Consider the following 26,887-nt stretch of genomic DNA (forward strand, 5'->3'; position numbering starts at 1 on the left):
CAGAATCCGTGTAGGGGGGATGCCGAAAGTTCCTCTGCAACGCTGATTTTTTTTTTCGGCGCCCGAGTAATGGTTAGGTTAATTCGCCTTGACCCAGAGAAACCCTTCGTACCTTTACTTCCTCGGAGATGACTTTGCACACCCGTCATCGCCTATCTGGAGGTCCGTGTCCCAAAATGACAACAGATTATTGTAATGTCATCCAAGACCAAGGTCTATACCAATTTTCAGAAATTTTCATCGTCAAAAAGTGACTCAAATCGAGTGCGCAAGATTTGATTATAGACAAACAGACGTGAAAGCGACCTTAAGAAAAGTGTGTAAAAAATCAATATATTTTTTAGCATTCTTTTAAATAAAAGAATGTTGACCATACGTTGGACGAGAGTCATTATATATGTTATGTCGTTATGGTTTACTTAACAGTGGCGTATTTAGGAATTTTGCTAGGGGGGGGATGAAATATATAATAATACATCCTAACACCCATAAATCCGTACATAATATACATTTTTAAAATCCCCTAACTTGTTACCTATTGAGGTTAGTGTGGATCAAGGCAAAATAAAAATTAACACAAATAATATATAAGTACCTAATAGCATTTATTATAAGTTCATACTAGCACCAATCCCGTGTTTAATACGATAAAAAAAAAAAAATAATAATAATAATAAAATATATATATATATAATATATAGTTACAATACAAAATCCAATTTTCTGTTTTTTTGGATGCTCAGTTCATCGATAACCTCATCAGGCATGATTTGTATCGACCGGTGACATGCCAATAAAGCCAACCCATTAAGTCGGTTCTTATAAACAAAGTATATAATAATTACTAATTTATAATTATATTTCAGTATTAAATAAGAAAATTGATAAAATATTTACTTCTGTCATACTATTTCTTAGGTAAGACTTAATCCTCTTCAAACTTGAAAAACATCGTTCAGGTGTAGCAGTCGATACAGGCAATGTACAAAAAATTTTCAACAAAAGTTTTGTTTACCGATTGCTTATCGGGTTTATTATAAACACTCTTGCATGAAAAATAATTCACAGAAACGTACAAAATACAGTACACCATAATATAGGTATAGTTATTGTTGCCTGATAGTCGTACATGCCGCCAACGATTAGTGGCGATTAGTATATCAGACTATCAGAGCGGTACAATTACTACAATTACCACGACTAGAACATTTATTAAACATACATGCTTGAAAGTAATTTCACTTATAATTATATCATATTAAGAATATTAGAGAAAATGAGACAACTTAGCTACCTAGGAAAAAAAAAAGGTCAAGGGGGGGGATCTATCCCCCATATCCCCCCCCCCGTAAATACGCCACTGTTACTTAATAATTTATATAATATATATAAATCAATAGTCGAATACCTCGAAGCTTTCAACTCTATTTCAATACAAACTGTATCAAAAATCCTCCGGCAATGCTTATTAAGTACAAAATCCGTTTCATACGTACAATAATTAAAAACATAAATTTATGATTTTCATTTCTTATATTTTACTAGTTTTCGCGTTCAAAGACGTTATAAAAAAATAATTATTTGGCTCAATTAATATGCAAACACAGATTATATATTGTTATTCATGAAACATTATATCGTTAAGGTAACTCAACAAACATTCATATAATATATAAGTTTATTTCTCTATTAGTTTACATTTTGTAGTTGAAGAAAATAATACTTTTCAATCTTTCATTATTATCGAATTACTATTAATCTCTGATCACTGAAAATATTCACAGAACAGCAGCTCCACAATGTTTAAAAACGCATTCCGTTTAATTTCAACTTCATTGAGAACTAAGCAAGTGCCATCTGCAGGAGTTTGTAGCAGAAGAAATAATATTTTTTCTCATCACGGTGTTCGCCATATAGCCACCAAAATCACCAATAATGTAAGTCATATCTAACTTCAAGGAGAATTTTCAATTTAAGTTCATCGTTAATTGTTTTAAATAATCTTATTTAGAGAGAAGATAAACTATCGACATATTCAAATAGCGTAACAGGTATCAGCACACCACCTTTTGCAATTAATGGGTTCGGTAGAATAGGTAAATGCGTACTCCGGTTGGCACTTTATGAAAACATGAACGTAAGTCTTATTGCACGTTGGTCGACCTATATTTGTCTGACAAGCGATCGTTTGTTATTCGTTAATTGTTTTATAACCTCTTCATTCGTCACTCACAGGTGGTAGCCATCAACGAGCCTGGTGCTAAAATAGAGGATGTCGCCCACTCGTTAAGATACGATACCGTGCACGGATCGATGCTCCAACCCGTTACAATAAAGGACAATAACACTTTAGACATCGACGGTAAAAACAACATTTAATGATTATAGGAATAGGAATTATGTCTGCTAAATACCATATTGTAAAATATTGCCACGAAAACAAAATTTATTAAAAAATCAATCAACTTTCAAATCACTTAACGTTTTTTAATGTCAAATATACTAACTTCTAGGTATATATATTGCGTGTGAAATTTTAATTATTGAGTCGGCTTTATCTACTCATGACTATATAATATTTTGAAATTCAATACTAAACAATATGTCAAAATTTAATCTTGATAGTTGTTACTATATTTTGCATTTATCACTATTGACCGAGAAATAAGTTATTGAATCGTGTAGAATCGTAGAATTTATTGTTTTATTATGAATCAGAATAGGATTTAATTGTTTAACATAATACATTTAAGTTATATGTTAATTTATGATAAGAAATATTCCGTTTATAACTCAAAGTATGTTACAAAAACTGTAAAATGTCGAAAAATTCAATAAAATTTGTCAAAATATGTAGGTATTGTGAATAATATTATTGTATACTGTAATAATTTAAATACGTCGTTTTTACTATAAAACAAATGTGAGTATAACGGTTAATAATGTGTCGTGATTCCGACAGGAAAAACCGTGAAGGTATTTCACGAAAAGGATCCCGAAAATATCAAATGGAGTGAGTTGCCGGTTGATTATGTCATAGACTCGACGGGAAAATTTACAGAAGTTGAAAATGCCAAGGTAAATGCTTTGAAATACGTTTTACGTGGGATATTTCTTATAATTTTTCTAATTTGTATTTTATTAATTTATTAGAATTAGACGTTTAATGATAAATGTTATATTTTTTTAGAAACACATTGCAGCGGGTGTCAAAAAAGTCATCATCAGCGCTCCGAGCAAAAGCGCGCCGATGTTTGTGAAGGGTGTCAACTTCGACAAGTATGAAAAAGACATGATGGTGGTGTCGAATGCCTCGTGTACAACTAATTGTGCGGCTCCTTTAATGCACATAATCAACAAACACTTTGGCGTTGAACACTGTCTACTGACGACTGTTCACGCAATGACCTCTTCTCAGCTAGTCCTGGATGGAGTTAAACAAGTGAGTAGCTACTTTTTATAAGACGAATAATAACAATATGTATTTATTTATTTTTTATTTCGTACATCATGATGAACTCATATCATTGTGTAATTAGAGATATTTTTTTTGTCATCGATCACGATTAAATGAAAACAAAAATGTATTACCTACAATGATTATGATTTTGAATTTCAGAGATCGGCCGCGGGAAACATTGTACACAGCACAACGGGCGCCGCGAAGGCCGTGGGTATCGTCATTCCAGAATTAAAAGGAAAAGTGACCGGAGACTCGATAAGAGTACCTGTGTTGGACGTTTCACTGCTTAAATTATATATAAGGTAACGTAAAATATATTTTTATTATATCGTTAAATATGTAGTACTGAAATACCTAGTCTATATGGTAATTTTCGCTGTATGCGAGAGATGAGTGTTCAAACGACAATGCGTTTTTTCAGTGTAGTACAATATCAAAATATAAAACAGTGATTGAAAAACTCATATGGTCATATTTATTTTATAAACACTGAGTGCTGCGATTTATATTATTTAATTATATTTATTTAATTAGATTAATATTTTTAGTCTTAAACCGTAGATGTGCCCGATATAACATAGGAATCAAATAATTTTAATAGATTTTATTTGTTTGATTCTCATTTTTCATTATTTTAACAGTGTTAAAACACCGGTAAAAGAAGAGGATTTGAAGTCTCCAGCACTTTGGGAATCCGACATAGTAACATGCGTCAACGAAAAACTTGTCAGTTCCGATTTCATTAGCAGTTATTGTTCGGCTATAGTTGACTTTAACCAAGTGTCGGTTATTGGTGACAAATTTGTGTCGATCGGTGCTTGGTATGACAACGAGATGGGATATTCAAAAAGACTGTTGGACCTATACAATCATATGGTCAAAGTTGATAACATGTAATCAGCTTGCTACAAAAAGCAATTAATTAAAGTAATTATTAAAATTCCATAAACGTGTTTAAATCATTTTTAATACGTTATATATAAAATAACGTTTTCTGAAAATGTTCGTATATTTTTTACTATCATTAATAATTAATATTTTTAGAAAATATTATTTAATACCTAACATATTAAAAATGATGTTAACATGTTTATAGAAGTTTAATAATTATAACTTTCTATATGTTGTACAATAATAAATTTACTTTCTTATTGTATTCCTCTTTTTAATTAAAATAAAGAAAAATAATAAAATTAGACTATTGAAAGTCAATAAATATTGATAGGTTTGATTGAAAGGTACTTATGTTAAATTTTCGAATATGTTTTATATTACATTTCTTGAGAATGTTTGTTCATTTTTATCTTTTGATGATAGTCGAAAATTTAATACGATAATAAATATTAAATATATTTATAATAAACGTGTTCTATTTTGTTTTGCTCAATATAAATGTTAATTGACGGTGTGATAGAAAGTTAAAGTTTTACTCTTCAAAATTCTATAAATTGGTTATTAACATAAATGATTCATTTAAATTTTAGAATATGTGGTTTTTCAGATACCTTTCTTCATTTTTTGTGAATATCAAGAATTTGATGCGAAAATAATAATAAATATTCTATATGTACAAAAAATTATATCATCCAGTATAAATGTTACTTGACAGTAAGAAATTAAATAATAATGAATAAAACACAATACATTTGTTGTGAGAAATAAATTGATACGTTTAAGTTTTCAGAATATTTAATTTTGTGAACAATTTTGATTCATATTTTATCTCTTAGAGATTATCATAATTTAAAAGTTATAACCTCTAAAATATTAACGAAAATTGTTCACAAAAGAAAATATTCTGAAAACTTAAACGTATCAATATATATTGCTCACAACAAATGTATTGTATTTTATTCATTATTACTTAATTTCTTACTTTAAAATAACATTTATATTAGATGAGATAAATTTTTAAGAACAATTTTCGTTAATATTTTAGAGGTTATCAATAATTATCACGTTTAATTTATGATAATCTCTAAAAGATAAAATATGAACCAAAATTGTTCACAAAAGAAAATATTCTGAAAACTTAAATGAATCAATATATTACTCATAAAAAATGTGTTGTATTTTATTCACTAAAACTTAATTTCTTACTGTAAACTAACATTTATATTGGATGATATAATTTTTTGTACACATGGAATTTTTATTATTATTTTCGCATTAAATTCTTGATATTCACAAAAAATGAAGAAAGATTTCTGAGAACCACATATTCTAAAATTTGAATGAATCATTGATGCTTATAACCAATTTATAGAATTTTGAAGAGTAAAACTTTAACTTTCTATCACACCGTCAATTAACATTTATATTGAGCAAGACAAAATAGAACACGTTTATTATACATATATTTAATATTTATTATCGTATTAAATTTTCGACTATCGTCAAAAGATAAAAATGAACGAACATCTTCAAGAAACGTATTATAATGCATATTCTAAAATTTAAATGTATCAATCGTGTACACATCATATTTATTGATATTCAGTGTTTAAATTTTACTATCTCTCTTTATTTATATTTTAAAAGAGCAAGAAAATATTAACGTAAGAGTTAGAATACGTTTATAATATGACAACGATGTATTGTGATAATATTATATTATGAAGTATATAATAACACGCTAACAAATTAATTATGAATAATAATCTAATAAATTGTTAGAGCTTAATGATAAATTTTAAACATAGAAATAAATACTACACTGATAAAGTGATAACTTATTTGATGTTTCCAACAATTAAATATTATTGTACAAGTTTTATAGTCTTTATTTTATTTTCCATTTCATTTTCATACCATGCACTGATCGCCACAAATTCGTCATTAATAACCAGGGCTCGGAAGTTGTGGCACTAAAAATGGTAATTTTTAGCTCCTTAATAAGCACTAAAAAACTCCAAAATATGCGCTATAAATAGCATGAAAAATCAAAAAATATGCATTTAACTTGAAAAAATTATAATTATAAATTTATTACAAAAAAAAATGAATATACTGTTACATAATTATTATTTATTATACTGTTTTATAAAACGTTTATGTTCATTGACGGTTCAGAGACTGGCTGGACTGGTTGAATTAAAACTGTTAACAAACATGTTAAATTATTTAATTATGTGTGCTTATAATTAAATTAATTCATATATTTACCCTGGGAATTACACTGGATTATTAAATGTTTTCGTAAATTTTCGAATTTGAAAGACCTGCGGTTATTTGATAGTATAGTCTTGTAAGTAGAAAATGACCGCTCAACGTCAACGGACGTTATTGGTGCGTACTTATAAAATACCAAGTCATTACAGTTTAGATCTTCAGGTAGCCCGTCTAGATTTTCAGATGTTTCACCCGTTAAAATATTAGATATTTGTATTAAGGCCGACAAACCATGATTTTTTTCAAGAACTTGGTGTAACTTTTTGTTCACAGCTCTCCCATTCTGATCCCTCAAAGTTTCAAAGCTTCTTTTTATATATTGAACTACTTTAATGGACTCGGACAATGGTATATTTTGCTGTTGTAAATTATCAATAGCCATAGTTAATTTAACAAAGTTTGATTTAATGTACGTAAGATTATTTTCTAAACCAGGTTTTACAATATAATGTTGTGCATCTCTTATAATGATTGCTTCGTCTTTATCTAACATAAAAATAACATGGTGTATAATCTTGAAATTTTCACAATAATATACTGCGGCATCAATCCAACTTCCCCAGCGGGTGAGAATTGGTTCTGGGGGTAAGCTTATGTTTGGTGCTTCTGTTTTAAATAGTAGTAAACGACTTGGTGCTTTTCTAAATATTTTTTTCACACTCGAAATAATTTTGTCGACAGTACTAAATTGACCTCTTACTTCTTCCGCGACCCTGTGGAGCCCATGAACTGCACATGTTACGTGAATCATTTTTGAGTAAAACGATTTCAGAACTTGACCCGCTTTGACCATGTAAGGTGCGGCATCGGATAGAAACAAAAGCACGTTATCATGGTGGATACTACCTGGCCATAGCATATTCATTGATTTATCAAATAGTTTACATATGGTAGAATGGTTAGCTTTATCCAACTCATCAGAATTAAGTAAAAAAATTTCACCTGAACAATGTTCTTCAAGAGTACCAACAATTACATTTGCGATGAAACGACCGTCGATATCAGTGGTCTCGTCAATACTGACCCAAATCATTTTGTTGGAAATTTTTTCTCTGATAGCATTCAAGGTCTCCGTGTAAATATCGTCTACATATCCTTTGCGTAATGTGGCCTCACAGGGAATTTCATTTTTTGTATATGTTTCTAAAAACATTTTAAATTTTGGGTTTGATAGTTTATTTAACGGAATGTTTGCGGAGATTAGAGCTTCACACAAATCTCTATTAAACGATGATTTTTTAGAGATATTAACAGTCATTAATTGTTGTTGTTTTCTTTGTGTTTGTTCTTTACATCGATTAATGCCCTTGAGATGTTTGTCAGTTTTTAAATGTTGAGACACGTTATATTTTTTATCAGAATTTACTTTTGTTTCACAAATTTTACAAAATAAAATACTCGAATCAATTTTAAAAATATCGGAACCGAATTCATCAACATAAAAACGAAGGCGATTTAATAATGTTTTTTTTTCTTTAGGCATTTTTAATTGATATTAAAATACGTATCTAGATTTACGATTTATTTCACGACGACAAGGTTCGACAACGGCGGAATCGGGAGTACTAAAATTAAAACTATAAAGGATAAAGTATATACCATACAGACATATCTGTAATCGTATTTAATTGTTTTGATAATCTATTGCAAAGATACAATAAGGGAATAACACTGACGTCACGAACTATTAATACATCGGACCGTCGATGAATTGTAGAACGGTAAAAACATGAAATATTATTCGCTTTATTTCCAATAATTTGAATATTTTTAAAAATATAACCAAATAAAATCGTTATTTTCAACTAAATGTGGTTATTTTCCAAATTATCTGATAATATAACCAAAAATAGCACTAAAAACCTTAAAATGGCAAAATAGCAATAAAAATCATAAATATGCAAAAAATGGCAAAATAAAATTTCGTGTATGACATCAGATAAGTGTGAAACATATTTGTATCTTACTTTGGGTGTTCTAGGACAAACCAAAAAAAATATGCATTTGCCACAACTTCCGAGCCCTGTTAATAACCTATGCTTGGTTAAATTCAACTATAGCCGAATTATAGCTGCTAATACCGATAATCCAATAACTTGAATGAGGTATAAAATAATTCATTTTATACAACAAAGTAAGCGGTATATTGCATGTTAATTGAGCCAAATAATTTTGTATTTTGTTAATATACTATACAGGGTGCTCCATGAGGATTTACCCATTATGATACTCCTATGATAATAAATATGCCATTTTTTTTCTCTATACTTTTTACATAAACAAGGGCTGCAAATATTTTATTTTTTACCTAGCTAAACTCATGCACTTCGTAGCCCGCTAAAAATCGTACCTCTTATAACCGTGTGTTAACTTCGTTTCCTGTAATTTTACTAGCAGTATACTTCCATACATTTAAATACATAACGGTTATAATAATAAAATATACTGAGTATATCCTACAACGATACTCGATTTAGTTCATTATTATGTAATTTTATTCTTTTAATACTTTTATCTATCGAGAACAGTCTGACAATTCAAATATTTGATTGAATGATATTTGGGCCTACCACTTTTTATTTATCCTATCTTCTGCCTATAGGTCAAAATATCTCTGTACTAAATTTCATCGCGATCGGTCCAGCCGTTTAGAAATGCATAAAGACAGAAATCAATTTATACTCGTATATATAGAGATAGAAAATTAATTAAATTTTTTGGTAAAAAAGTTTAAAAAAGAATAAAGATTAGCTATTTTATGGAGTTTATTTTGCTGAAAATGTTGACCTTTCAGTATTTTATTTTCATTAATCTCATTATTTTAATAATTCTTTTAGTTTATAGATAATACGGTGAAAAACTGGTTTTTTCAGAGCGGCGGGTCCCACTCTATGGCTAATATATATATCCTCACGGGACATCCCTTTATATAGGTACGTATATGTTTTTGACAATATTTGAAAGTACACTATAATCTCTTCACAACAGAAACGCTCATTATCAATTAGTTTTTCCGTCTTAGGAATACTAAAATTTAGGACTGTTATTAATTTTGATGAACGGTGATTTCCATCTTATAGTGAGGTCTGTTATGAGAAGGTTATATCGAAGTTAAGATTTATCCAATCAAATTAAGACGTCCGATGCCAATGTGATTTTGTCCTCAAAAACACAGTTTACCGGAATATTGATCCTCTCTTGTAGAGTTGGTAGTAGCCCATTCGGCTCCCGTTTCTCTAAATATTAAATACAAATTATAAAATTTTACCTTTCGGGATCTTATAAAATAATATGAACTTTTATTGGCTACCCTAAGTTGGCCCTTGACTTGATAGTAAGTCTTGATGGTATCTCTACCATCTAAACCGTTCAAAGTAACTTCTGGTTTAAGGCAAGGGGATGCATTATCTCCAATCCTTTTTAACCTAGTTCTGGAAAAGGTTGTCAGAGATATGAACATATCAGAGGAAGATCAAGTCAAAGATAGGCCTGCTAACATATTATGCCGACGATATTGCCATCTTAGGAGACAATATTGAAATAGTAAAAATACATTGTAAAAAACTGATGGATGCGGCGAATAAAGTTGGTCTCAGAATAAATGATAAAAAGACAGAATATATGAAACTAAACAGAAAAGACAGGACGTATCACCACGGGGAGAGTATGAATGTAGATGGACATATATTCCAAAGAGTTCCACATTTTAAATACTTCGGTGTCCTCTTAACTCAGGACAATGAGTTAAAAGTAGAGATTTCCAAAAGAATGCAACTGGCCAATAACTGCTATTTTGGTGTGGGAACCCTGATAAAATCAAGATCAATATCTTTGAACTTAAAAATAAAAATATAAATGACATTAATACGTCCTGTCGTCCTATATGGGTCAGAAACATGGGCACCAAGAAAAATAGAGGAAATAAAACTAGACACATTTGAAAGAAAAATTTTAAGACGTATATACGGACCTTGTTTCGACTCAAGAACCCAAGAGTGGAGAATTCGAACCAATGAAGAACTACAGAACTTGTTTCAGAGACCATGTATTTCAAACGAAATCAAAAAAAGAAGACTGTTGTGGGCAGGCCACGCCTGGAGGAAAAAATACGCTATGATTAACACAGTAATCAGGGAAGAACCGAAAGGAAAGAGTAGGTAGACCACGCCTAAGATGGGAAGATTGTGTGAGGAAAGATGTTAAAGAGGTTGATCCAGGAGCAAACTGGAGAGAAATAGCAGAAAATAGAATAAATCGGAGGGAAATTTGTTTTGCGGGATGGTCTTAAAGGCCGGAAAACCCCCCCAAAAACAAATAAAAAAAATACCAAAATGGTAACTAGTAGAGCTGACTTGACACGCTATCAAACCGTACCGATCGGTAGGCGTGTTAGTGTGCCGCGGCTGGCGGTTCATGTGCCGCGGGACAATTCGTTCCGTATATTCACGTGCGGGTGTTGGTGTCTTTATATGTTGTCGATAGTTCCGGTGTATTCCGGTGTTGTCCTGACAACATGGTACTTTATTGGTGGGACGGTTATGGTACTTCTGGTTGTGGTTCCGGTGTGACATACCCATCTCCGGACATCGCATTGTCTCTGCTATGCGACGTTGGTCGTCGCCAAAGCGGATCATGCGGCCCTCAAGCATGGCCAGTTGTGATTCCAAACTGTGCGCATGCGTTGAGGTCACTGCCGATTGCCGTGCCTCCTGAATTATGCCGCGGGCAATTTGGATCATATCGTGGCTTGTTGGTTGGTTGTGTTTTTGTTGATTATTGTTGGTGGTGTTTAGCGGCTGGCGTGTGTCGGGTGTCTGTTTAGTCGTCCGCTGTGGTCACGGGTGGTCCGGCATGGTGCGCCTGACTCGAATCCGAGACACTTCCCGTTGGCCCAATGGTCTCCATAGGCTGGAACCGGGGACGGCGTTGGCCTGCAGGTCCATGTCAGCGAAATGCTGAGACAATCGGATTTCGAGAGCGTCTATCATGCCCCCTTCCGGAAGCCTACGCTGTCTACACTTGTAACGAGTTGACTTGTAACGGTCAACTCATTAATGTATTTCCCCGATATCTCGTTCAGTTGTTTTTCCGGTGTTATTGACGGGAAAATAATTTAATGCGGTTGTTGTTGTTATTGTTGCTGTTGACCGTTTATCGGTGTTTATTTACTTACGAATGTAGGTCAGAGTGGGTCTGTTGTTGTTATGCTTGCCGGGTGATTACACTATTCGGTTTTCGTAACGTTTGTCGTTTTGTGCTCGGTCCAGTCGACTATCGCGATTACGAATGCAGTCCGATTTTGGAGTTGTGGTGCTGAGCGGTGGTAGTGTGACTTTCTCGAACTCTAACCTAACCTTATCTAACCTAACGTTCCTACCTGTCCTACTCCGTGTGTGTTTGCGGAGTCGCGCACGGCGAAGTCGGTGCGTCCGTAAGTCGGGTGGCGCAGACCGTCGTTAGTCGTTACGTACTTCAAGACTACGTTACGTAAACCCGGTTTTTCCGTTATAGCCTGTAAAACGAATGGCGGACATTTTCCCCCCGGCTGTTTTCGGCGTAGTAGGACATTTTCCCCCGAAATATTTTTGGATGCGGACATTTTCCCCCCGTATTTTTTTCTATTATTTACCTTCGAATATAAAATTATTATCTTTAACACATATTTTTTAGCTTTTGTTCATATATTTTTTTTTTATTTTTGTAAAAACTGTACGTTAACTAAAAAGTCTCTAATCTTAATTTCAATAAAAAAAAATAAGCGGGTAAGTCGTGGATGTCGCTCTGCTGTACAGTAGGTTACTGTAATGGATGGGTTTAAATTTGAATGCAATGATAGGTATCATTGTATACGAAAAACGATTCTGAACGGAGATGATTTGTCAGTCTACGATATATTATATTTAAATATTGTCATATATTCTATTTTGAAACAAATATTTTATTTTTCAATTAAGACGCATTTTGCATAAGGCACGGTTAATTAATTAGTGTAGTTATCATAATTCATAATACCTTATATTATCATAGATATACGAATACCTGGTTTGAGGATAAATACACAGCATTACGCGATTTCATAAAAATTTAAAACTCAAACGCTCAAAACATTTTTCCTATAATGACACTTCAAATTTTCTCTATAGCTATTTGAAGCAAAACTTATGGAAAACTTGGTGTTAAATTGTATAACCTTAGATATAAATACAAACAATATTATGAATTTTGAACTACAAAATAATTTGCAAATATTCATAGTTTTGACGAATTTTTGTCAATATTTGAAATTCAAATGCTAATAAAAATTTAATTTGAATTTCCGATGGACATTTTTTTTGTGATAAAGATTGAAAAACTTGTAAGGAGCCTTGTATTAAATTTTCAAATCTTAGGTATAAAAGGAAAATTTTTTATGAATTTATAGAATAAAATAATTTACGAATTTTCGTGATTTTTACGTATGTTGTCAAAATTAAAATTTGAATGCATGTAAAAAAAAAATGTAGCTATATATTTCTTTTATTTTTCAACTGATATTGCAAAAGTATATTATGAGCCTTGTATTAAATTCTCAAATCTTAGAATTAAAAAGAAAAACTTTTATGAATTTCGATCTAACATACTTTGAACATTTCCGTAATTTTTACGTATTTGGTCAAAATTTGAACTGTAAAATCTTATAAAAAAAATTTTTGACAATATATTTCTTTTATTTTTCAACTGCAATTGTAAAAATATATTATGAGCCTTGTATTAAATTCTCAAATCTTAGAATTAAAAAGAAAAACTTTTATGAATTTCTATCTAAGATAATTTGAACATTGCCGTAATTTTTATGTATTTAGTCAAAATTTGAACTGTAAAATCTTATAAAAAAAATTTGTGACAATATATTTCTTTTATTTTTCAACTGCTATTGTAAAAAAATATGATAGGAGCCTTGTATTAAATTTTCAAATCTTAGATCAAAAAAGATTTAGGGCCAAAAAAATTTTATCGACCCTTCCAAAAAAATTTTCAGAAAAATTGAAAATTTCAGTTGTCTATAAATATCTCAAAAAAAGTCAAAATATTTTGAAAATTAAATCATGTAAAGAAAATGCCAATCTTAATAACTGGTAAAATTTTCAAGTATCTAGGACTTATACTTTTTGAATAATAACAAATATTTAAAATCGTTTCAGGATAAATCGTTATCGTTACGCTATTTCGTAAAAATTTAAAATTCAAACGCAATTAAAATTTTTCCTATAATGATGCTTCGAGTTTTCTCTATAGCTACTTGAAGTAAAACTTATGGAAAACTTAGTGATGTATTCTTAATCTTTAGTTATAAACACAAAAATTTTTATGATTTTTCAGCTTCAAAATTACTTGCAAATTTTCACATTTTCGACAGATTTCGTAAAAATTTGAACTATAAACGCTTATAAAAAAAAATTGTGCTTATGTATTCTTATAATTTTTTAATCACTTTAAGAATAACTTATGAGGAACTTTGTATTAAATTTTCAAGTATTTTGATAGGGCCAAAATAATTTTATCGACACTTCAAAAAAAAATTTTCAGACAAATTGAAAATTTCAGTCGTCTATAAATATCTCAAAAAAAGTCAAAATATTTTGAAAATTTAATCATGTAAAGAAAATACCAATCCTAATAACTGGTAAAATTTTCAAGTATCTAGGACTCATACTTTTTGAATAATAACAAATATTTAAAATCGTTTCAGGATAAATCGTTATCGTTACGTTATTTCGTAAAAATTTATATTCAAACGCACTTAAAATTTTTTCTATAATGATACTTCAAGTTTTCTCTATAGCTACTTGAAGGAAAACTTATGGAGAACTTAGTGTTGTATTTTTAATCCTTAGTTATAAACGCAAAAAATTGTATGATTTTTCAACTTCAAAATTACTTGCAAATTTTCGCGTTTTCGACAGATTTCGTAAAATTTTGAACTATAAAAGCTTATTAAAAAAAATTGTGACTTACGATTTTTAATTTTTTTTAGCTACAATAAGAAAAACTCATAAGGAACCTTGTATTAAATTTTCAAGTTTTTTTGATCGTCCAACATTTTTTTACCGACACCTCAAAAAAAAATTCTCAAAAAAAGTGTAAATTTCAGTGGTCTATAAATAACTCAAAAAAAGTCAAAAATTTTTGAAAATTAAACTGTATATAGAGAACACTAACATAAACATTTGGTGAAAATTTCAAGTATTTAAAGTGATTATTTTTTGAATTACAACCATATAAAAAAATCGATTTGGTCGAAAACTGATTTTGCGTAAAAATTCCCGTTTTTCTGTCATTTTTTTTTTGTTTTTCTCGATTTTTTTGAAAACCGTTGGAAAATGTTTACTTTTGACCTGTATAATGCACCAAGGATCTTCAATTTTACATCGGAAACCACCCCCAAAGTTTGAAATCGAAGCATTATTTCGACTAGTTATGCTGTACACAGACACACAAAAAAAAAAAAAAAAAACACACATCATTGTAAAATCAATACATTCATCACTTCGTTCAGAATCTAATAATGAATAATATTTAAAACAAAAAAATTTAAAAGTAAAAATATAATTTTAAATAGATTGTCTAAATAATATAATATAGTACAATACAACTGGCCAAAAAATCCGACATAAAAATAAAAAAAGATTGTATCATATTCAACATGACTTTTGTTACTTCTACTTGTGCTGAAGACGGTGGATGGTTCTCGTGTCCAATATTTTTTAATACATTGACAATCATTTGATCAGTTGTTACACTACCTTTACAATTTTTCTTTTTCTTTTCCACACACTCCCATCTAATTTTGTTATTGGCAAGATTTTTTTGTTTTGTATACATATAGTCTTTAAAAACAATTTTTAAACCTCCTCTGTTTGTTTTAAGAATTAGTATTTTATCCATGATCACAAAACAAAAATGTACAACAATAATTCTTATTTTAAAACGTATATAACCACTATAACCACTAAACCACTACTAAACTGCTTTGAACAGTTTTGATATAAAATATTGAATCAATCCTCATAACGATGTAAGATTGTATAGAATGTTATCTTAATAGTCTTAGTAATTGACTGGGGTTTGGACACAATTTTAGATTTCAATGTTAACCATCTAATTCAATATTAGTATACTACTATTTTACTTTTATTTAAAATTATATTTTTACTTAACTTGTTTTAAATATTATTCATTATTTTTTTATTGAAATTAAGATTAGAGACTTTTTAGTTAACGTACAGTTTTTACAAAAATAAAAAAAAAAATATATGAACAAAAGCTAAAAAATATGTGTTAAAGATAATAATTTTATATTCGAAGGTAAATAATAGAAAAAAATACGGGGGGAAAATGTCCGCATCCAAAAATTTATCGGGGGAAAATGTCCTACTACGCCGAAAACAGCCGGGGGGAAAATGTCCGGATACCCTGTAAAACACGTTTCCGTCGTCTGGAATCGGGAGTTTTTTCACAAGTTGTACAACAGGGAAATGTGATGGGGGTAGTATGGGGTAAGTCAAGATAAACAGCGTTTACTTACCGGTGATTCCTGTTCGGGAAGCCAATTTTTGGCGGTCCTGGAAGGATGCCGCGTGGGTCACTGGTGGAGGAAAAAAAACACCAACAGTTCGCGGTATTATGACTTTTTATTGTGGTGGTTGTAAATACAACCACAAGACAATGGTTAACACGGAAAAAAACAAAGAAAGAATGTTCTCTCAATATGATTGTCGTGTTCGGGAGGGTGAGGCCCGTGTGTCGTTCCGTGTCGGTCAGGAAACTCACTGTCGACCGGTTCGGAGTCTCGGCGGATCGACCGTTCCAGGGGCGCTTATCGCGCGTCGGTGTCGTCCGTCGTCGTTTGGCGGTTGAAAAGAGAAGTAATAGAGCGGGTTTCCGCACAAAGGCCGTTTAAATTCAAACTGCTATTACGCGGGCCCCCGTCAAGTTATATATGGGTGTAGTATTTTTTTCTACATGTTCACATGTTAATTATTTTAATTATTATAACATTCTATTTTAAGAAACAAAAAAATTACGTTCATATTTTCGCGTTTAAAGTACTGCACATTAATTTAGATTTCAATCAATTATATGTGACAGTGATAATCAATATAAAATATTGTGTGCGTAAAATTTAAGATCATGTTATCTTACTCTTTTAAAATATAAATAAAGAGAGATAGTAAAATTTAAACACTGAATATCAATAAACATGATGTGTACACGATTGATACATTTAAATTTTAGAATATGCATTATAATACGTTTCTTGAAGATGTTCGTTCATTTTTATCTTTTGACGATAGTCGAAAATTTAATACGATAATAAATATTAAATATATGTATAATAAACGTGTTCTATTTTGTCTTGCTCAATATAAATGTTAATTGACGGTGTGATAGAAAGTTAAAGTTTTACTCTTCAAAATTCTATAAATTGGTTATAAGCATCAATGATTCATTCAAATTTTAGAATATGTGGTTCTCAGAAATCTTTCTTCATTTTTTGTGAATATCAAGAATTTAATGCGAAAATAATAATAAAAATTCCATGTGTACAAAAAATTATATCATCCAATATAAATGTTAGTTTACAGTAAGAAATTAAGTTTTAGTGAATAAAATACAACACATTTTTTATGAGTAATATATTGATTCATTTAAGTTTTCAGAATATTTTCTTTTGTGAACAATTTTGGTTCATATTTTATCTTTTGGAGATTATTATAAATTAAACGTGATAATTATTGATAACCTCTAAAATATTAACGAAAATTGTTACTAAAAATTTATCTCATCTAATATAAATGTTATTTTAAAGTAAGAAATTAAGTATAATAATGAATAAAATACAATACATTTGTTGTGAGCAATATATATTGATACGTTTAAGTTTTCAGAATATTTTCTTTTGTGAACAATTTTCGTTAATATTTTAGAGGTTATAACTTTTAAATTATGATAATCTCTAAGAGATAAAATATGAATCAAAATTGTTCACAAAATTAAATATTCTGAAAACTTAAACGTATCAATTTATTTCTCACAACAAATGTATTGTGTTTTATTCATTATTATTTAATTTCTTACTGTCAAGTAACATTTATACTGGATGATATAATTTTTTGTACATATAGAATATTTATTATTATTTTCGCATCAAATTCTTGATATTCACAAAAAATGAAGAAAGGTATCTGAAAAACCACATATTCTAAAATTTAAATGAATCATTTATGTTAATAACCAATTTTTAGAATTTTGAAGAGTAAAACTTTAACTTTCTATCACACCGTCAATTAACATTTATATTGAGCAAGACAAAATAGAACACGTTTATTATACATATATTTAATATTTATTATCGTATTAAATTTTCGACTATCATCAAAAGATAAAAATGAACAAACATTCTCAAGAAATGTAATATAAAACATATTCGAAAATTTAACATAAGTACCTTTCAATCAAACCTATCAATATTTATTGACTTTCAATAGTCTAATTTTATTATTTTTCTTTATTTTAATTAAAAAGAGGAATACAATAAGAAAGTAAATTTATTATTGTACAACATATAGAAAGTTATAATTATTAAACTTCTATAAACATGTTAACATCATTTTTAATATGTTAGGTATTAAATAATATTTTCTAAAAATATTAATTATTAATGATAGTAAAAAATATACGAACATTTTCAGAAAACGTTATTTTATATATAACGTATTAAAAATGATTTAAACACGTTTATGGAATTTTAATAATTACTTTAATTAATTGCTTTTTGTAGCAAGCTGATTACATGTTATCAACTTTGACCATATGATTGTATAGGTCCAACAGTCTTTTTGAATATCCCATCTCGTTGTCATACCAAGCACCGATCGACACAAATTTGTCACCAATAACCGACACTTGGTTAAAGTCAACTATAGCCGAACAATAACTGCTAATGAAATCGGAACTGACAAGTTTTTCGTTGACGCATGTTACTATGTCGGATTCCCAAAGTGCTGGAGACTTCAAATCCTCTTCTTTTACCGGTGTTTTAACACTGTTAAAATAATGAAAAATGAGAATCAAACAAATAAAATCTATTAAAATTATTTGATTCCTATGTTATATCGGGCACATCTACGGTTTAAGACTAAAAATATTAATCTAATTAATTAAATATAATTAAATAATATAAATCGCAGCACTCAGTGTTTATAAAATAAATATGACCATATGAGTTTTTCAATCACTGTTTTAGATTTTGATATTGTACTACTCTGAAAAAACGCATTGTCGTTTGAACACTCATCTCTCGCATACAGCGAAAATTACCATATAGACTAGGTATTTCAGTACTACATATTTAACGATATAATAAAAATATATTTTACGTTACCTTATGTATAATTTAAGCAGTGAAACGTCCAACACAGGTACTCTTATCGAGTCTCCGGTCACTTTTCCTTTTAATTCTGGAATGACGATACCCACGGCCTTCGCGGCGCCCGTTGTGCTGTGTACAATGTTTCCCGCGGCCGATCTCTGAAATTCAAAATCATAATCATTGTAGGTAATACATTTTTGTTTTCATTTAATCGTGATCGATGACAAAAAAATATCTCTAATTACACAATGATATGAGTTCATCATGATGTACGAAATAAAAAATAAATAAATACATATTGTTATTATTCGTCTTATAAAAAATAGCTACTCACTTGTTTAACTCCATCCAGGACTAGCTGAGAAGAGGTCATTGCGTGAACAGTCGTCAGTAGACAGTGTTCAACGCCAAAGTGTTTGTTGATTATGTGCATTAAAGGAGCCGCACAATTAGTTGTACACGAGGCATTCGACACCACCATCATGTCTTTTTCATACTTGTCGAAGTTGACACCCTTCACAAACATCGGCGCGCTTTTGCTCGGAGCGCTGATGATGACTTTTTTGACACCCGCTGCAATGTGTTTCTAAAAAAATATAACATTTATCATTAAACGTCTAATTCTAATAAATTAATAAAATACAAATTAGAAAAATTATAAGAAATATCCCACGTAAAACGTATTTCAAAGCATTTACCTTGGCATTTTCAACTTCTGTAAATTTTCCCGTCGAGTCTATGACATAATCAACCGGCAACTCACTCCATTTGATATTTTCGGGATCCTTTTCGTGAAATACCTTCACGGTTTTTCCTGTCGGAAGGTAGTTTTTGTAACATACTTTGAGTTATAAACGGAATATTTCTTATCATAAATTAACATATAACTTAAATGTATTATGTTAAACAATTAAATCCTATTCTGATTCATAATAAAACAATAAGTTCTACGATTCTACACGATTCAATAACTTATTTCTCAGTCAATAGTGATAAATGCAAAATATAGTAACAACTATCAAGATTAAATTTTGACATATTGTTTAGTATTGAATTTCAAAATATTATATAGTCATGAGTAGATAAAGCCGACTCAATAATTAAAATTTCACACGCAATATATATACCTAGAAGTTAGTATATTTGACATTAAAAAACGTTAAGTGATTTGAAAGTTGATTGATTTTTTAATAAATTTTGTTTTCGTGGCAATATTTTACAATATGGTATTTAGCAGACATAATTCCTATTCCTATAATCATTAAATTTTGTTTTTACCGTCGATGTCTAGAGTGTTATTGTCCTTTATTGTAACGGGTTGGAGCATCGATCCGTGCACGGTATCGTATCTTAACGAGTGGGCGACATCCTCTATTTTAGCACCAGGCTCGTTGATGGCCACCACCTGTGAGTGACGAATTAAGAGGTTATAAAACAATTAACGAATAACAAACGATCGCTTGTCAGACAAATATAGGTCGACCAACGTGCAATAAGACTTACGTTCATGTTTTCATAAAGTGCCAACCGGAGTACGCATTTACCTATTCTACCGAACCCATTAATTGCAAAAGGTGGTGTGCTGATACCTGTTACGCTATTTGAATATGTCGATAGTTTATCTTCTCTCTAAATAAGATTATTTAAAACAATTAACGATGAACTTAAATTGAAAATTCTCCTTGAAGTTAGATATGACTTACATTATTGGTGATTTTGGTGGCTATATGGCGAACACCGTGATGAGAAAAAATATTATTTCTTCTGCTACAAACTCCTGCAGATGGCACTTGCTTAGTTCTCAATGAAGTTGAAATTAAACGGAATGCGTTTTTAAACATTGTGGAGCTGCTGTTCTGTGAATATATTCAGTGATCAGAGATTAATAGTAATTCGATAATAATGAAAGATTGAAAAGTATTATTTTCTTCAACTACAAAATGTAAACTAATAGAGAAATAAACTTATATATTATATGAATGTTTGTTGAGTTACCTTAACGATATAATGTTTCATGAATAACAATATATAATCTGTGTTTGCATATTAATTGAGCCAAATAATTATTTTTTTATAACGTCTTTGAACGCGAAAACTAGTAAAATATAAGAAATGAAAATCATAAATTTATGTTTTTAATTATTGTACGTATGAAACGGATTTTGTACTTAATAAGCATTGCCTGAGACTTTTTGATACAGAACTACCTGTGAACAGGTGAATTTTATCGACATCATATATACTCTTTGCTCTAGCACAGCTAATATGGTCGAAACAGGCAATATGCTGAAGAGGGTTTCCCGAACGTGTCGAGATAATGACTGACCGAGACTCCAGGCAGTCGAAGCGTGTCACGAATCGGAAGGAGACTCCACGAACGACCAGCTCTCAACTCACATTAGTTATTTGCACTCACGCACCACGGCCCGGATCGGAAACCCTCATTTCATATTATAATTAATTCATAATGATAAACTGTAATATTGAGACAATAATTATAAATTAATACCTAATGCAATACACCTATATATTATGTCGAGTACTTTATTTTACTTAAGATAACCTTGGTCTCTAGTAATAAAATCAGACACCGAGGTCGAGTCCCCAAGACCTCGTACATATAAACAAAACGCAGATCTAAGGCGTGCCAGGGCGACAGAAGGACGATGAGTCGTTAGAGTACAAAGTAGACAATCCATCGGTTCTGCTCGGTCGATAATATGAACTACAATTAAAACAATAAACAGTTACGTTTTGGTTTTCTTTTACTAATATTATGAAACGTGATATTTTTATGTTTTTTTATGATTTTCTAAGGTATAGGTACATAGAAAAACACCTTTTGAACTTATATAGTATATTTTATTTATATTGTACATACAGGCCTGTCGCTAGAGCATAAGCAGGTTAGGCCATTGCCTAAGGGCGGAAACATTTTCAATGAAACTGGGGCGGCATTTTTCCACACAATATTAGACACAGCCATTAATTCTTTACAAGAAAGATTTGATCTGTTAAACCACCATTGTTTAAATTTTGGATTCTTATACAATATTAACTTACTAAAAAACTTGGAGCACGAAACATTATTAAATCATTGCAAAGATTTGGCTATTTTATTATCAGCAAATGAAACATCTGACATCGACGCAATAGAACTATTTGAAGAACTAAAATTATTTTGTCAACTTACCTAACCAAATAGTTCTGCCAACAAAAATCTTGAGCTTATTTATAATAAAAAATTACAAGAAATTTACCCTAATATTACGATTAGTTTGAGAATCGTCCTAACGATTCCGGTCACTGTAGCGTCAGCTGAGAGGAGTTTTTCTAAGTTGAAACTTATTAAAAACCACCTCAGATCAACCATGAGTTATGAAAGGTTAACCGGGTTAGCATTGTTATCCATTGAGTCCGACTTGGCGGAAGAATTGGATTTAGAAGACATCGTTCAAGACTTTTCTTCAAAAAAAGCAAGGAAAGTTAATTTTTAGTTTAGTACTACGAATTGTAAACATAATAACTCAAGTTGAAGTACATATTTATATTAACTATTTTATTAATATTATAACTTTATAAGATTATTATTTTTATCATTATAGGTATAAGACGTTTATTAATTTATGGAAATAACAATATTGTATTAACTTTTTAAAATTTATGAAATACAACAATAATTTAAAATTAAATTTGTAAAATGTTATTCATTATATTAATAATGTGATAAAATTGTATACTGTAATATATTTAGCTTTTGGTTGAAAAGGGCGGCATTACGTTTGCCGAAGGGCGGAAAATTTCTTGCGACGGGCCTGTGTACATACATCTAATTCTGCAGATTATGATATAACATAAATAGCTACCTACTATAAGCGAAGTGAAGATATTAATTTTTTATACCTAATACTTCTCATATTTTATGGATTAGGTCAGTGGTGCCCAAACGTGCTGTGTGGAGTCCTAGAGCTCTGCGAGAGTAGTCTAGTGTTTCCATGGTCGTATATGTATTAACTCAATTCAAATTATTAAATTATTATTATATTTGTTACTTACATGTTTCGTCTAAATACATGAATTTCAATACAGTGGCATATATGTATACAGTTTACAAGGTGTTTTGCACATGATTCCTACCCTACTGATCATATATCGCTATTTCCTATTTTCCTCTATAACTATATTATATATGAAAATGATCTACTCATCCTAACACGTAATTTTTTAGGAACTTTTGTCCAAAAGTTTTCTATTTTCCAATTTTTTTTTATGACGTTTTGTGACCAGTCAACAATAAAATTAAATACTTTAATATTAGTTCTATATACCTAAAACTTTCAAGGTTCGAAGCAGAAAAATACCTAGATCAGTTTTCAATTTTTAAAAGTTTATCAACTCAATTATCAAGGGGGGAAATGTCGCGTTAAAAATTTGAATTTTTCAACGAAAAAATTGCCGGAAAATTTTATTTTGCCAATGTACCAAACATTTTTTTCCCGCTATGTTGAGTATTCTATTCATGTAGTTCTGCAATTTATGATTTTTATATTCAATTTTTTTTATTTTACAGTTTGTACTTTAAGGATTTGCTATACTCAATTTTTTTGTAACGGAGCTATCACCGTCACCAATTAGCTTATGGTATATTATATTTTTCGTGGCAATACGTTGTTTGAATTCTTCAAGAATCATATCAGATTCCACACCAGTCGATGTACCGTCCCAATTTTTATAGCACTGGTGGCTTATAATAGGTTCTTTGAAGTCTTTTGGGGGTTTTAAACATATTAAACAATATTTGTTTCTAATCTCCAAAAAAAGGACTTTTTTAGTTTTAGCTCCAACAAAATAGCCCTATATTAAAAAACAAATAATTTACGTAAAAATTAATTACTGGTAAATATCCTAACCTCATAGAAAATGATTGCAACTTTACGGTAACATTTTTAGATTCTGAACGGAGCAAAAATGTTTGTTTTTTATTTGTATCATCTGTTCAGACGATAAGTACTCACTTACTTAGTTTTTAAAAGTGTCGGGGAAAAAAAATTAAGAAAAAGTGGAGAATAATTTTTTTTTGTAAGCATTTAAAGTTCATATCTTGATAAAATACGATAAAATCACGAAAATGTACAAATTATTAGTTAGAAATTCAGATTTACTTTATTTAGATTCATAATATTTATTATGATATGTAATACAAGATTCCTCATACATTTTTCTACCTTTATCGAAAAAATATGTCTACAAGAAAATCAAATTATATTTTATGATTGTTTGAAGTTCTTATTTTTACATTATTGTGCAATCAATAAATTTAACCTTGCTTTGAATCTAATAAACTAACTATATAATAATTAATAGTAAAATCTAATATATAAGTTTAGGTATAATATAATATTTTGTAATTACAACGGCAGGTAATGCATTATAGTTTGTTCTATAACTTCTTTTGGACCAAGCATCATCAGCTATAACTGTGATCATAATAACTGTAATAATAAATATAACTGTGGTACTCCATTTTAATTTACATCGCCGTTATCTATAGCTAATTGAGCCTCATCATCTGCGGCTGCAGAAGACATTGATTTCCAAGCGGTATTATGTGTAAATTGTTCAACTTTTTTATGTATTTTTTGTTATAATTTACTGCTCATATTTGGCATATTCAATAGAGCAGAGAATATTTCTAAGTTCTAACTGTACATAACCTTGTCCTGAATTTACTGATGCTGTAACAGTTGCTGTATTAACATCCATTAATGATATACATGGGATTTTCAGATTCAATAATTTCTTGTTTCCGACACATAGCACGATTGAAAATATATTCACCATAATACAAATCATTTCTCTTCTAAACGACAAAAACCAAATTTTTAAAAGTACAGTCAAACGGTTGATTGATTTTTGATATTTTTTCAAAAAAATAGTCAATATTAATTATACGAAGGAAATTTAAATTTAATCTAAATATCATAATTACCAAAGTGATAAAAGTATCAAGAAATGTGATTTTAAACGAAAAATAAATATTTACTATTCTTTTTCAATGTTGGTGTTAGTTTCATATAATAATTTGTCCTATTACTGCTTGACTAGTTGAAGGTACCTACACCATTATCAAATAATATATTTGATTTTGGAGTTTCTTGGACAGATGTGTTTTTGTTTGAGAAACACGCTTTTTTAGATGAGTTAATTGTTGTCAATTTACTACAAAACAATATATAAAATATAAATATATACATATATAATTTAACAAAAGGGGGCAAGTGTATATTATAATGTCATTGTATACAACAAACGATTCCAAGCGAAGACTGTATGTCAGCTGCCTATAAGATTACTATAGGTAGGCATATTTTATGATATTATTGCAAGTAAAGTAATTACCTAACTTTAGTAATAGTATTTAGTACATATTTTGGTTAAATTCATTTATTCGAAAAAAAAATTATTTTTGAAAATGTCATTGTGTATACCTGTATAAAACATAACAATTAACATACTTTAAAATTTTCATATATCAAAAAATAATATTTTTATATTACAACAAATTAACCCTTTGAAGCATGGTGGTATTTATTTTATACCACTTTTAAAAAAAATTATCCTACTCTTGCACGGTGGTATAAATTTACTACCACTATAGTATTGTATTCTCTTTGTTGTTATAATTGACTGGTAGATGGCGTAGTCGTCAACAAAATTATTAAAAAACATATCGATAAATGTTATCACGCCTCAATTAACAAAATTCATTCACTATTTAATTATTATCAATAAAACATTGCGATTTGTTTGTTCTATTTGGTTTATAAAATAGTAAAGAACCTATACAAACTCAAATAATAAAGACAAGTAACAATTTAACATTAAAAATTTATATATTCTGGTGGTATATTATGTATACCACTGTGCATCTATAACCATTCCTAGACTGTGTCATTTCTAACATCAACCTACTCGTGGTACACTAAGAAGATGTGCACTATGCAGCACAAAAGCAAAACAAAAAAGAACTGAATGGTTGTGTGAGACATGTAACATTCCATTATGTTTGGGGAAAAAAAACTGTTTTTCATTATGTGGTAACACTGAACTAGTGTTATCATATTTTTGTATATCATTATTTTATTTTGAAAAAGGTTAGCTTCATAGTAGAGATGGGCAACATTTTGTGAACATCGATGTTCGATGTATCGATATATCGAAATTTAAAACATCGATTAGTTCTTGAAATCGATTCTAATAGTGAAAACATCGATGTTCATAGGAATAACATCGATGTTTTACTTAATATAAAAAATGCACAGAACATCTAAATTTTAAAAATTCTAAGAATAGTCATCATCTTGTAAGAAAGAAAAATTTGTATTTTAATTGTAATTTTCATATTAATATTATTACATACATTCAAAATATTAAATCTTAGAATATAAATTTATAAGTAAACAACAAATACATTTTTTTTTAAGATTAAAATATAACATAATATTCAAAATATAGCTCCTTGAATATAAATTTATAAGAAAACAAAATATACATTTTTTTTAAAGATAATAATATAATATACTATTATACTTAAAACATAACTGGTTGAATATAAATTTATGAGAAAACAACAAATAAATTTTTTTTAAAGATTAAAATATAACTTCTTGAATATAAATTTATTAGAAAATCACAAATACATTTTTTTTAAAGATAATATACTATTATATTTAAAACATAGCTGATTTTCATAAATGTATTAAAAATTACAAAAACATTTTAATAAAAAAAAAATTATAATATTATATTATTTAATTTGTGAAACAAAAACAATTACCTAT

The 26,887-nt window shown here is 29.5% G+C and overlaps 4 protein-coding genes across 4 annotated transcripts in view; 2 read left to right on the plus strand and 2 right to left on the minus strand.

Annotated features, from left to right (window-relative positions):
* The window catches only part of LOC149055099 (uncharacterized), a 42,323-nt gene extending 21,161 nt beyond the window's left edge, over positions 1–21,162 (minus strand). Inside the window, exons 1-2 of the mRNA XM_089228924.1 lie at positions 21,042–21,162; positions 20,750–20,902 (exon numbers count right to left, since the gene is read on the minus strand). Coding sequence (XP_089085050.1) covers positions 20,750–20,902; positions 21,042–21,062 — 174 coding nt within the window. The 5' untranslated portion in view covers positions 21,063–21,162. The remainder of the gene's footprint in view (positions 1–20,749; positions 20,903–21,041) is intronic.
* LOC149055101 (uncharacterized) lies at positions 1,525–2,379 on the plus strand. The gene is made up of 4 exons (XM_089228539.1): positions 1,525–1,645; positions 1,785–1,937; positions 2,012–2,137; positions 2,236–2,379. Exons 1-4 carry the CDS (start codon positions 1,625–1,627, stop codon positions 2,377–2,379), a joined length of 444 nt encoding a protein of 147 aa, XP_089084665.1. The 5' UTR covers positions 1,525–1,624.
* LOC149055102 (uncharacterized) lies at positions 2,962–4,698 on the plus strand. The gene is made up of 4 exons (XM_089228705.1): positions 2,962–3,078; positions 3,191–3,442; positions 3,620–3,765; positions 4,105–4,698. Exons 2-4 carry the CDS (start codon positions 3,251–3,253, stop codon positions 4,358–4,360), a joined length of 594 nt encoding a protein of 197 aa, XP_089084831.1. The 5' UTR covers positions 2,962–3,078; positions 3,191–3,250; the 3' UTR covers positions 4,361–4,698.
* On the minus strand, positions 6,420–8,207 carry LOC149055103 (uncharacterized). Its single transcript, XM_089229775.1, has 2 exons — positions 6,629–8,207; positions 6,420–6,562 (listed from the first exon to the last, which is right to left on the minus strand). Exons 1-2 carry the CDS (start codon positions 8,115–8,117, stop codon positions 6,504–6,506), a joined length of 1,548 nt encoding a protein of 515 aa, XP_089085901.1. The 5' UTR covers positions 8,118–8,207; the 3' UTR covers positions 6,420–6,503.
* Positions 21,163–26,887: the final 5,725 nt, after the last annotated feature.

This window comes from Diuraphis noxia, unplaced genomic scaffold, assembly GCF_037042655.1.
Source record: "Diuraphis noxia isolate RWA-SAM2 unplaced genomic scaffold, SU_Dnox_SAM2 contig0005, whole genome shotgun sequence".
Classification (NCBI taxonomy): domain Eukaryota; kingdom Metazoa; phylum Arthropoda; class Insecta; order Hemiptera; family Aphididae; genus Diuraphis; species Diuraphis noxia.